This window comes from Psammomys obesus, unplaced genomic scaffold, assembly GCF_907164565.1.
Source record: "Psammomys obesus unplaced genomic scaffold, mPsaObe1.curated_primary_1811, whole genome shotgun sequence".
NCBI lineage: Eukaryota > Metazoa > Chordata > Mammalia > Rodentia > Muridae > Psammomys > Psammomys obesus.
In genome coordinates this window covers 8,467,665-8,481,862 of record NW_026596079.1, presented here as the reverse complement: position 1 = coordinate 8,481,862, position 14,198 = coordinate 8,467,665, and the positions used below count along the sequence as shown (strand labels likewise).

The 14,198-nt window shown below is 44.4% G+C and overlaps 1 protein-coding gene across 1 annotated transcript in view; it reads right to left on the bottom strand.

Moving 5' to 3' along the window:
- Positions 1–14,198, bottom strand: part of Zfat (zinc finger and AT-hook domain containing) — a 187,953-nt gene that overhangs the window by 126,655 nt on the left and 47,100 nt on the right. Inside the window, exon 3 of the mRNA XM_055626715.1 lies at positions 12,463–12,714. Within this exon, the coding sequence (XP_055482690.1) occupies positions 12,463–12,714 (252 nt within the window). The remainder of the gene's footprint in view (positions 1–12,462; positions 12,715–14,198) is intronic.

Genomic DNA, 14,198 nt, shown 5'->3' with positions numbered 1-14,198 from the left:
CAATGATCAGCAAAGCAGGACACTGCCTCCTTGAGACTGATCCTCAAGAACTGGATCCTGGATCATGGGAGTCTCAGAGACCTGGACTCAGCTTGTTACTTCACTTTTCACCCAGCCTTAGAAAATTTCTCTAGTCCAGCAGACCCTCTATTTCTTAACCTGAGGGAGGAAAAAAACTCTTGCCCTGGCATCCAAGGTAGAAGGAGGTATAGTGCCTTGCACAGCAGCTTGCTCAGGTGGGCACATGAAGAAGATAGCAATTTGAGGCTTCCTGATCCCCCTGACCCACATTTCTGGAATTGAGCTTGGGTGTAGAAAGCTTAGGCCTCCATCACCTCTGAAACATCCAGATGTATAGAAATGGAACGCTTCCCAGTCAAATCCTCCAGCCCCACATGTCCCATATGCTTACAGTGCTAGGTGTCCAATTCCCTCTTTCTCCAATCAACACTGAGGATGACTGTGAACGTTGTGTGAAGGATCAGAAGCCTCTGTCTCCACAGACCCTCACTCTCTCTGGCACTGCCTATGCTGCTGGCACTGTACTCATTGGAAGAATGAAAAGAGGACAGCATGGCTGGCTAAGGGGGTTGAGAAAACTTTTCAGGGGGCAAACACAAATAATCTAGAGGACAAGTGATAGCAAGAAATGCAAAGAGGCAGTGGACTGGGACATATGGCCAGTCTCAGACCACGGTGAGATAGGGCAGGCAAAGCAGTGATCTAGAGGTGGGACATGGAGAAGCTTCAGCAAAAGCGCAGGTCCCTCTATCTACACACACTGGGAAGAACCAGTTCTTAGGTCCAGAAGGAGAACCAAAAAGACAGTGACTGGTTCAAAGCCAATGTAACCTCTACACGGAGATGACAAAAGACTTGGAAGGGGGAGGGTGTCAAAGGTCAAGAATCCAGAAGTTGCTGGAAGGACAGGTCATCAGAGCCTGGAGACTGACAGCTGTGGAGGCGAGTAAAAAGAAGAGGTTCTGGTGAGTCTGGAGTTTCTACAGTGAGAAGTAGTAATCCTGGAAGCATGGATTGGAAAGGACTAGCTGACCCATGAGATACGAAAAGCTGGGAAAAGAGAACTGCAGCATCTGTAGAGCCAATGGAAGCAGGTGTGGAGTGTCAGATGTCTGCATCAGGAAGCTGGCCTTGCACAAGTTCCAAGTAATGCAGGGAGGGACGCACAAGAGCAGAGAGAAGTCAGGTGCTTCTAGAAATCCCAGGCTGAGCACAGGAAAGAGGATGTCGGGACTGAGCCTGGAAGAAGCAGCATGATCCTGTGATTTAGAGATGACAAGAATTGGCTGCTACTTTAGTTGTCCCAAAGAGAAGGACTCAGTGCTGTGTCAGTGCCCCAGTGGTTTAGGGGCTGCCAGCATTCCATGTCAGCTGAAAACGAGTGGGTTATTCAGAGTAGAAAAAAAGGGGGGGGGGTGTTCCTCGAGTAGAACAGATGGCAGCTACAGATACTCTTGAGTGTCCGGCACAGTACCAGCTTCTGTCCCGGGAGTATCAGTGCATCCCCTCAAAAGATAAACACAGAGCACCTGCTGCGTGTCCAGCACTGCTGTAAATACTACAGAACTGGGAAATGACATTCCCGCAAAGCAAGAAAGCTGAAAAGTCTGTTTATGGCAAACCTATCAAGACTGAGAATTTACCTCAGGATCCTGATGAAGAGAAGGAATGTGAAAATGGTTTGATTTGGTCCACAGGGAAGCGGGCCCCAACAGAATGGAATTCTGCCTTCTGAGCCACAGGCTCAAAGTAAGCAAGCTCAGAAACTGAGGAGAGGTACACACAGAGCAGAGAGAAGCCAGAGCTTCTGGGAGGCCTAAGCTGAGCACAGGGAAGGAACACTATGACTTAGAAATAGAGCCCTATGACTTAGAAATAAGCAGGAGTTGGCTGATATAAGAGAAGGTACGTGCCCCAAAGAAAAAGCCCCAATGTTGTGTCAGTACCCCACTGTTTTAGGGGCTGCCAACATTCTATGACAGCTATGAGTAGTTCTTCACAGTAGAAAGCAAAAGAGAATACTCAAAAAAAGGGGACAGCACGGCATTCATGAGAGACAGACAGTAAGAGCACAGGACACCAAAGCCTTCATGGTTAAGATGGAAGGAGAGGAAGGTGGTGCAGAGGGAACAGTAGGTGTCCTGGGAGGGCTGTCATTGGAAACTCTGGAAGAAAATGAAACTCCTCTTTACTTTTCTGACCTTTCAACACTCTTATGTGTGTTTTACAATGCCTATAACACTGCTACAACAACATATACATCTGAGCCAAAGTGCTCAACTAATTACCACATCAGAAGAGACAGGCTGTCTTTCTAGGTTTTCTTCCTAAGAAATTGAGGCAGAAACAGTAAATACCTCAAGTTTCTATGAAGAAGAAATGACTGATATTTGTAGGACACTAAATACAATAGCTGGGCCATAATAGGGACTCTGTAAATGCTTATTAACTTTAAAATTACAACCTGTTCATAAGCAGTGGTGATTTACCATAAATATATGCTCAACATGTCTGCAAGCACTGATGTGCAGTGTGGAGGGACTAGCAGGGTAGACCTGAGTTCTTATCAGAGACTGTGGAAATAATGATGGGGCCTGCCACACAAGGACAACAGAGGATAAAGACAAGGTCTAAAGAAGCAATCAGCAGGAACAGTCAGCCTCCCATGGATAGTGACAGCATGCGGCAGGCAAGGGATGTTTGAGACTGAGGCATCAGGATGGTGGGGAATAGGTACCAAGATAGATGCAAAGAGAATCTCCATCAGAAGTTAGATGAGATTCTCACTATACACTGTAGAGCCCTGGTATTAGTACAACACCCAAACTGAAGTTTATTCAGCATATTCGTAGGATGCCGTCCCATAGATAAAGATCAACTGTGGGCATGAGCAGAAGCTCTGTGTGGTCTTTAGAATGGTCACTAAGCAAGCATTTTCTGTTCTCCTCCACACTGGGATCATGCCTGGAATACAGGCAACTCAAGAGTAAGTAAGACCATGTGATGCCTCCTAGCCAAGAAACTGTGAGGGTAGAAATGACACGTGTTACTCCTAGGCCATGGTTAAAACTCCCAGACACTCTCTTCCCTTCTCGCTCAATGATAGGTCAGGTTCAAGGTGGTGGCTGCTCCCTCTAACTAGACCCACAAAGTAGAAAGCAGTTGGTGACATCAGGCCTCCTGATATCTAGGAAGCTCTTCTCAAGAGGTGTGGCCTGACCCATGCCTGTGGGCAGAATCAGGCACAGTTCTGTGATGTGCAGAAGAGGAGGGGATTAGAGCCAAGAAGGCAGGCACAGTGGGAGGGCACAGCTCTCTTTTCAGGGAATGACCCTGGAAATAACACACTTCAGTGGCTGCGAAGCCACCTGCAGAAGCTGAAGAACAGGGAACAAAAAGCATGTTGGGCCACACTTATTGTGTAGCAGTTAGCTCTCAAAAGAAAAAAAAAAAAAAAACCTCAAAATAGTTTCAGGAAGTCCCTGAAACTGACCAAATTCAAACACCAGCCCCCAACCCTTCCAGAGTACACAATAAAGACTGCTTAGGGCGGGAGAGATGGCTCAGTGGTTAAGAGCACCATCTGTCCTGGCAACCACATGGTGGCTCACAATCATCTATACTGAGATCTGATGCCCTCTTCCAGCACACAGGTGTACATGCAGAGGAACTCTCATACATAAAATAAATATCTTAAAAAAGAGTCACTTATATACAAGCCAAGGTACAAAGAAGACTCTTAGTCAAGCCCATATGCTGAATCAGAAACCAGCCAGCTGTCTAAAAAAAGGTTTAGACTAACTGAGCCATCTAGAGAGGACACCCTTTTTAACCTGTTGAGCTGCCTCCAGGCTGCACTGTGAGCTCCAAATTTTCCAGTTTTATGAGGTAGGCTTTAGTGATGCAGCTATCTTTGAGTCATTTCTATTCTTCTCTGTGTGTGTTGTGTCTCCCTAGGAAAAAGTCTGTCTCATACATATGTATCCTCACTACAAGGTACCTAAGGCCAAGCGCAGCTGGATGCCTACCAGTGTCTGTTCCTGAAAGGACTCCAGCCAGCCCAAGCACTGCAAACATGACTATGGCAGGCCTTGTCCTTCTCTTCCTTTCCTTTTGCCTTGCTAAAGACCATTAGATTACATTCCTAAAGCTAGAAACCAAGGCCTATTCCCTTATTTGGCCATATCCACCTCCTGAGGCTGACTATCAAGATCCAGCTATCAAAGTATTAAAGTAATCAAATCCTTATTTGGCTCACCTAATTAACATACTGTCAAATTTAAATACCTCATCCTATCATGGGTTTCCTTTTTCACGTTTATAAACTGCCATTTGCCAATGTGCCAAGTGTGTCTCCTCTCTAACCAGAGGCAGTCCTTTGTCCCCCTCAGAAACAAATGCCCCTTCCCCCTCTCCTTTGTTCTCTTCCCCTTCTCCCTCTTCTATCTCCTGTCTTTGTCTCTTATTCTCTGTCCTGTGTCACTGTGGCAAATACATCTCCTTTGTGCTAGAACTTGGTCTTGGGGGATCCTGAGCTGCTATCTTTCCCTACAGTTCCTTGAGCTCCCAAGGCCTGGGAGCCGGAGGGACACTAACAGGAAGCAAAAAGAAACAGCCAGAATCATTACTCATTTTCCCAAGGAGAAAAGTGTGACACCCAGAGGGCTGCTGCACCTGCAAACTCTCAAATGCAGCTCGGAACCATCTTCATCAAGTCTCCAGCAACTGTCACAATCACAGCGGAAGGCATGGACATGAAGTACAGTCCAAACTCCAAGGAGAACACAGGGTATCTTTAGGAAGATGAGGAGACTACCATGTGTTCTTCCATGAGACATGGGAAATCTTCCAGCTCTCTTTTCAGGGAATGACCCTGGAAATAACACACTTCAGTGGCTGCGAAGCCACCTTCACAAACCTGACATATTGAGTTCTGTAGGGTAAAACATGTTTTTCAAGAAACACCAGCTGTTCCTCATAACAACAGGGGGAAAAAAAAAAACATCTCTTTTCCCATTCCTCTTACTATTGAAATGCAGAATAAAATAAATAAATGTTGAATACATATTCAAAATGTTATTTTAACTTGCCAGAGTTCAGAGGAGAGGGGGAAAAAAAACACTTACTTTGTTTTCTTCTAATTGTTTTAACAAGCTATAGAGTCAAGGTCAATTTCTGAAATGTCACTGAAGTGCTCTTTATACTGCATGTACTGGAAGAAATATGTGATGGTTTTCCGATTGTAATGCCGTGCTTAGCAGACTTGGGAGCAGCATGTAGTGTGTGGGCCCAGCCCCAGGAAGCCGGGTGTAAGGGCACTTCACATATTTGATGGGTATCCACCGAGACCAGAGAGTGGGAAAACGATGAGGTTTCTATCACCCCATTAGGTATCTGTGAAATTAAAGTCCTTTCAGGTCACTTGGATCAATGAAGGATGAGGCTATTTTCCACAGGGCTTATTACTGTGTACACTGATAATCCTGTTAGGAGGACCGTGCCTGCCTGCCTGCCTGCCTGCCTCACTTGCTACAGTCACTGCCTAATTATCACAGAGTGGACTGCAAACAGTAGGAAGCATGCAGAGGGACTTTGCTTTCTTACCAAGCTAGAGGAAACCCTCCCTGCCAGAAACACAGCTGGGCAGGAATGTGCTCTGCATCCCCAAGGCAGAGATAACACCAATTTTTAACACAGGAATGTGGTAGCACAGAGCACAGCCTGGAGCAAGTCTCCAGCAACTGTCACAATCACAGGAAGGCAGGGACTTTCCTCCCAACCACTCCCCAAATGAGTGGTAGACTCTAGATAAACACCATGGCTAGACTTAAATTCCTCAGTGACTAAATTAGGAATGGAGTTTAAACACAAGGCTGCTTTTTAACCATTCTTACAGGATCCCATACTGTGCTGTTCAATTTACACAGTATTCTCAAAATGACAAAATCACAGAGTTTGGAGACCAGATCAGTGGATGCCTGTTGGGAGAGCGGATGTGGGTAAAGGGGAAGCAACAGGTGAGCTTTGAGGGAAGCAGGGCAATTCTGCCACCTGCTGGCAAAATGGCTGACAAATCTATATGGGCAACAAGTGACCTGAACCACACCTGAACCATTTGGAATCCTGATACTAGTTAGCGTTGTATAAAGTGGTGAAGATATGGGGCCATTATGCACCGTCTTTGTAACTCCAAACCACAATGTTTATTTTTTTGCATTTTTTATTAAATTTTATTATTTATTACAATTTATTCACTTTGGCTGTGGCCCCTCCCTCATTCTCCTCCTAATTCCATCCTCCCTCCCTCTTCTCCTCTTATGCTCCTCCCCTAGTCCACTGATAGGGGAGGTCCTCTTCCCCTTCTATCTGACCCTAGCCCATCAGGTCTCATCAGGACTGGCTGCACTGTCTTCCTCTGTGGCCTGGCAAGGCTGCATTCCCCATGGGGAGAGCCTGCCACCGAGTTCATGCCAGAGACAGCCCCTGCTCCCCTTACTAGGGAATCCACTTGGAGAATGAGTCTATGGGCTACATCTGAGCAGGGGGTTTAGCCTTTTAGACTTTTAAATGCAAGATCCATATCTTCTCTGTAGACCTTATATTTTTCAATATTTCATGAACTAAAGTAACATTAAGAATTCTTTTTACATGAATGTATTGGTCATATATGTATGTGCATGCATGTGTTTATGAGTGTGTATTACCTTACTTCCCAAGTTATGCAGAAATATGATTTGCAAATTAAAATTTTCAAATACATACGTTGAATGAAAACACACAAGCAACAAGTACACAGAAACATATTTCTATCATTTGAGGGCATGATGACAGCTTTCTAAGTTATGATTAAAAAAAAAGGGCAAGAAACTTAAGAAACACAAGAGACATTAAAGGTTAAATGAGAAACTGTGGGGGATATTTTAAGTACATAACAGTCCAGATGCACAGTGAGAAATACTCTAACCATACACAGACACAACTAGCCAGCAACCTAAGAATGCATGGAAAGAATCCCTTAGTAATGAAGAAGCTTCAAATATAGTTTTAAAGCATGATTTGCATGAGAGATCAACCATGATAACTACTGACACAATGGAGGCAAAGAGGACAAAGGAGGATGTGGCCTCAGCTGAAAAGGAGCTGGGACCTGAGTTCTCAGGTCAGTCTGACAATACCTGCATGTGCCGAAATATAAAATAGTGCTCTTTACCCCAAGGTGTGTGATGAGGCATTTACCTAAGTCAATAATGGCATGCAAAGACTAATGATAAAATTTCATGTTAAATACTGTTTTAAAACAATCCTTCAACTATAGACCCATTCTTATGAATGCCATATGGCATTTAAAAATGACAACAGTTGGTATTTGCTGATTCTCTGGGGTTGGGACACCTAACAAAACAGTCACAAGGACCATGTGTCAATATTTTTCAAGCTGGGAGTGGTGGCACATTCCTTTAATTCAGCATTGCAGAGGCTGAGGCAGGAAGATCTCTTTTTGTTCAAGGCCAGCCTAGTCTATACAGCAAGTTCCAGGCTAGTCAGGGCTATCATTTTGGGGACCAATTTTCTCCTCTAAGGCATACTAACAATGCCTTCCTTTTGAGGTTGACAACTGAATGAGGAATTCACTGTGAAACACTGAGAATAGCCCCTGCAACAGATGGAGTACCAGAAAACATTGTTTAATAGAAAAAAACTAGTCTTAAAAAGTATGCCTGTGAACATACTCTTTTATAAGCTTACTTAGCATGTTTAACAGACATACACACACACTGATACACACAGACAAAGAGAGAAAGATTAAATGGAATTATGCCACACACAGGGTAACAATGCTTCCCTAGGAACCACAGAGCACCTAACAAATACCCAACCGCCAGTCAAGGGAAACCTCCCTTTGAATTGTTGGTCAAGGTTTCAAGAAAACCCCTCCAAACAATATAGCCTGCTGCCTCTCAGAACCTGAAGGTAAGTCCCCGTTGCTGAGGATACTACACACTTCAGACACAGGACCTGAAGAATGGAGCTGGATCTGACCTGGGAGCCTCCTCCCTGTGGACTGGTTCTCATATTATCAGAAGAAGCTACACAAGCTAGCAAGAAAAAAAAAAGTCAGTAGTTCGATGCAGCTGTTACACCTATGACCCACAACAATTACCGAGCCAACAAATGTTCCAATGGTGCGGTAGTGGCAATGGAACTTGGCAATAACCAACAGCTGTCTAATTAGATTAAGGCCATTCGGTAAGAGGGAATGCCTGATACTGTATACTTGGCCAATTATCCCTGGCTTGAGCGGTCACTGACCCTAGGGGAGAAACAACCATTACCATTTCCCTCAATCAATGTATCTTCTAGCTATATTCTAAACACTTATCTTTATACTCAGATAAATGTAGCTCTCACTCCTCATCAAAGAAGCTTCATTTTACAGCAGTTGGAGGCTGCTATTGAGATATACAACTGATTGAAAATGCAGAAAACAAGGGACCTTAAGTGTTCAGCCCCAGCTGATGGATCTACATTACAACTGCAGAAAATGGGGAGGGAATACTGTAAAAGTCAAAGGACCAGGACACCTGTTGCAAGACAGTATCTTCTAGACATGACAAGGATGCTGTACCTGTGAAACCTCAAAAATATGGCTGTCTAAAAAGACATGCACAATGACCATACACATTGACATGCCAAGAGCATAGAGGAAATGTTCCAATGTCTCACTCCCAGATAAAGAGCTACAGGCAGTCAGGGCCCTCCTCCCACTAGAGGAGGGAGGATCAACCTTCCCCAGAGACCTTTTCCAATTACCTTATCCAATCTCAAATGGTCAGCGCTAAACCCATGTATATATGAGTAACACTAAATGAACTTGCTAAATGTTACATACATACACATGTATATGTATGTAACAATACATGCTCGCATCTACATGTACGTACAATAATTATACAAAATGAGGTCAAGAGCAACACAAAAGGGATGATAAAAGAGTTGGAGAGGGGAAAAGAAAGTGTGAAAATTACGTAAATATAGTATACTCATGTATGAAATTCTCCAAAAAAAACCCCAAACACTTTTTAAAATATGGTTCAGTGGTTAAGTATACACGCTGCTCTCCCAGGACTTGACTTCAGTTCCCAGTGCCCATGTTGGGTGGCTCACAACTACCTGTAACTCCAGCTCCAGAAGATTCCATGCCTGCTCTGTCTCCTATGAGCACCCATGTATGTGGCAAACGCAATACACACACACACACACACACACACACACACACACACACACACAAATAAAATACTTTAAAACCTTAAAAGTATATCTGCTAGATTGGAGAATGCAGAGATCACAGAAGAGTCATGAGAAGATGTATGGGAGCCAAGAATGGAGTAAGGCCTTTCCCCATGGGCAGTGTAAAAGGCATGTCACCTATGCACTAACATTCAGAGTTATAGTTGCCTTCTTAGAATTTGCTGTGTTATAAAAAAGAAACAACAGGGCAAGAGAGATGGCTCAGTCAGCGAAGTGCTTACCTTGTGAGCACAAGGATCAGTGTTCACCTCAGACTCCACATTAAGAAGTTTTTAAAAATACAGGCATGGTAGCACCCTCTTAGACTCTCAGTACCTGAAGGCAGAGATAGGCAGACACCCGGGATTCTCTGGCAAGGCAGCCTAGCTTACACAGTGAGGTTGTGGTGGCTATTCTTGACTGTCAACTTCACTATATCTAGGATAAACTATAAACCAGAAATGGAAGGCACACCTTTTCTGCTTGGTTTGAAGTGGGTGAATCTACTTCTAGTCCTGATCTTTGAGGTAGAAAGACATACCCTTAATCTGGACCACACCTTCTGCTGGAAGCCTATATAAGGACATGGAAGAAGGAAGCTCCTGCTCTGCCTGCTTGCCCTCTTCTTACTCGCATACCTATTCCTTCAATGGCATTGGAGTCTACTTCTCCAGTATTCTAGCATATACTGAAGATCAGCTGTCGCACCCAGGACTGGGTGAGCAACTACTAAATTCTTGGACTTTCTGTTTATAGCCAACCATAGTCTTGGACTATAGTTTTTAAGTCTAATAAATCCCATATATATATATAAGTTCTATGACTCCAGAGAAACCTGAGTAATATAGAGCTCAAAGCCAGTGAGCGTCTGTCTAATTGACAGGGACTGAGGAACAATAACAGAGGATACCCTTGCCCTTACATGCATATCTGCGCGCGCGCACACACACACACACACACAAAGACAACAAAAGTTATAACATCCAATGGTGCTTCCAGGCCTTTTGGGACTATAAGTTGGTGGGGGTTTTCTAAGGAGAAATATAGTTGCATATGTTTTCTGTCTAGGCAGATCTACAATCAGGAATTTTACACATGCACAAAAATATACCTACAGAGATTTTACTAAGTTCTTGTTTATAATTACACACAAGAAAAACAACTGAATTAATTGTCAACAAATGTGCCATGGCTGACCGCAATACTGGAATAAGGGGAGTGTGCAAGATGATCCACAATACAACATATCAAGGTCATCTGGAGTGGGGAAAGATGAACTAAGATGGAGAGAAAGGATTTAGTCCAGCTACTTATTACTTTGCCTTCAAATTAGATGTAGATCTGGGAGGCAGAAAAGAAAATTCAATATGGTAAAAGGCTGAAAGCCTTGATCCCAGGCATCTTCAGAAAGGTCAGGGGCACTCAGCCATGGCAGGAGAAAGCTGTGGAGCCATAGCAAAGGGCACCTAATGGCAGAGAACAGGTTTGTAGAAGGACCAGTAGAAATCAGAAAAGTTGCGTCAATGGCTGGAGCTGCTGAAGATGCAACAAGCATTCAGTAGGGTGCCAGAAATGAAGAGAAAAGGGGTAAATATAAGTGCATGTGTATGTGTCTGCATGTGGTGTGTAAAAGAGACAGGCAACAGGACAGAGAAGCAGGGATATGGAGAAAGAACAGCAATGCCCATAACCCACATCAGTGAATTAGAGCCATGGCTGTCTGAATTTCAGCCTCAGAGATGGTACAACCTGATCTTAAGCAACTTTTCTCTAAAACCTTGCAAAATGACTTTAGGTTCCAAGCTGAGGTTCAAAACCCTACTGAAATCTCACATATCTCACACTGTGGGACAGCAGCCAGCCCGCTGCCATGTCAGGATTCTGTTAGCACACAAAGTGGTGAGGGTCACATGTCACCTTGAGAGCTCTTTAAGGGACTGAAAGGATGTTTTAATCAGCTGCCACAGATGCTGGCAATGAGCCTTGGCCACCTACCTGGACACCTGTTAAGTACAAATTGATTAATTGCTTAATAATTCATCCAATCTGTGCTGTGATTTTGCATTCCAAGCATCCTGCTATATCAACAGGAAACATTTACAGTAAAAAAATTAAGAACAGCGATTCAGAAGCATGGCCTAGGGGTCAAAGGCCAGGTCCTCCTACCTAACAGACACCAGGCAAATGTATTCCCTTCTTCAGTGTCTAAGTGTGTTGCCCTTAGAACACAGGAAGACAAAAGTACTATAGCCACAGGGATATAACAGCTAACAGAGCAGCTAAGTATACTGGGTCTCTGACATGGCAACTGCTATGTAAAGCCCTACAGAAGTCCTGTCTCATTTAATACCCAAATCACTCACACAAAATAGCAGTTTTTATTTCTGTATTACCAATAAAAAAAACTGAAGGTAAAGTAGGCTAGCAAAGCTGGAAGAGATTCAAACCCTGACCACACACTGGGCTCTCACACAGCACACTTTGCACAGCCCAGCACAGCCCACTGTGAATAGAAAAGAGTATAAGCATCAAACAACCCCCGGCCTACTGCAGAGGCCCAGGTGCCCTTAGTGTACCTGCATCTCCTTCTAGAAGGTTATCTATGAATGTGCCATGCTTGTGGTCACCCTCAGCCCACTCATGTGGCTTTAGAGTTGAAGTCTAGCCAGGAACATAGCCAAAGGAAGCACATGGTGTTTTTTCTTCAAGAACACCCTCCACAGTCTAGTCTAGTCTTCAGGCACCAATCAGCCTTCCTCCCTTAACTCCAACCATCCACTAGGATGTCACCTCACCTCACACTCAAGCATTGTCCAGGTCCATGTATTACAGTAGAATGAATGCTCTTGAGGACTGCCCTTCCACAGTTTGCTTCCAAAAGCTCCCTGTTCTCCCAGCACATGAACTCACCAAGGTAGAGACAGAGTTTTACCATTGCTGTAGTCCACACAGGTCTTTTCAGAAAACCCCTGACCAGCATGCCATGGGTCTCACCTACTGCATTCACCTCTATCCTCAGGAACAGTAAGCAAGCATTGTCAGCAGATGGACTGACCTGGACAAGTACACACCACTCCCAAGCAACAAGCCCGAGAGCAGGGATGAGCCGTCACTGCTCTGGAAAAGAACCTGCCGTGCACATGCAGCACTAACCTGCCTCTCCTTCCTCTTCACCCAGATTCAGCACAATGATGCAGATGTGCTTGCGCAGCTGGCGCGTATTGGAGAACTTCCGGCAGCACTTGCTACACTCCAGGCTGTTAGGGGCCAGGCCACTCCCTTCCTCTGGAGCCAGGGGCGTGTCTTCACTGGGGCTAACAAGGTTTTCTGCCACCTCCTCTTCAGTGCTGGCCTTCTTTGTAGAGCCCTTAGGCCTGCCTCTCTTTCTTTTCATAACCAAAAACTCTGTAAAAGAAACAACAAGACAGGAGGCAGTCACATGAGGGGGTAAAGAAGGACAGTGGCTCAGCTTCTTTGTGTAAGTATGGTCATATTCCGTGTTTTGTTGAAAATGAATACTCTGAACTGGTTCCCTAAATTACCAGGTGCAAATATCTTTAATGCTAATGCCAATACATCTATCTCCTAATAGTAACTGATTTTGCAAATATCCTACTTCAAGACTATACCTGGTCAAAGCCTTGGCACACACTCCTTCAATAAAGCTGGAAGGGGGAACCAGTTCATATTGTGGTGATGGCTGGAAGTACACAAATCCTGCCCCTTATTATTAATCCTTGCCTCCACTTAATCTAATTCTTAGAAAGTGCTTCAGGACTCCTTTGTAAAAGGTTTCTAGGGACAGCTGAGAGCGTCGCATTCTTAATGAGTCAGACAACTATTCTGATTATGTCAAAGACTCAAACTGTCCTGGTAAAATTTTATTATAATGTAAAGCCACAAATTACAAGGCAAAAGATAATAATATCTTCAAGTTTCCTAGTGACATGGGGATTTTTAAATAGCATGATCACAACTGCTTCAGAGTGAGTTCCAAACCATGTTACAAAGCATTCTGGTCCACTAGTGCTCATCATGAAGATACCTCCAGAATGAAGGTGGAATTAAGCAGAACGCAGAAGTGGGCAGATTTGCACATACAGTCATGTGAACTCAGGCTGATGTAGTTTTATGGATGTGATATACCGGAAAGGCACCCTGAGACAGTCCAAAAAGGGGTATAATAGCCCCAGAGAGATGACACCCAAATGCTAGAGCTGGCATTGGACAACCCCTCAGGGTTGAGGGGAGGGTTGTCCTAGGGTTTTCACCATCTTGGGTGAAAGCTTGACTGTGAAAGGAGGACTCTTCCTGCTCTCCAGTAACGTAAGGCTTGCATAGGGAAACACCAGCTACTTCTTCCTACCTAGCATGGTAGGACTCTTTAATTAAGAGAGTCGGCCAAGTCAACCAGGCAGGGAAGGAGGTGGGAGCACAGGCTACAGGGCAGAGCAGTATGATTGTGTTGCACTAGCCAATACAACACACCTCAAACATTCAGGGACACTGGGCACTGGAACAAGACAGGAAATTTCCGGGAAGGGAGCACCCTGTGGGGCAGATCCTCTGTAGAGTTACAATACCAAGCACAGATCAGCACTGCCTGAGGATGCAGGCCACAGCATAGGTAGCCTGGACAATTTCAAACTTCTCCATCTCACTTGGGCATTTCGGGTGTGTAAAAACTGGAGGAAATAGTACCTACAGACATGAAGACACACTAAGGGACCAGGCAAAGCTGCCAACAGACTAAAGCCTTTTGGTCCCTTTGCCAGGAGTATATACCACCAAGGACAGAGGCTACGTTCCAGCACTGAAGTGCAAGGACGGAATCATGTAATGGAATAAGAACAAAGCCTTTATGTCAAAGTCTTGAAAACTTCTTATTA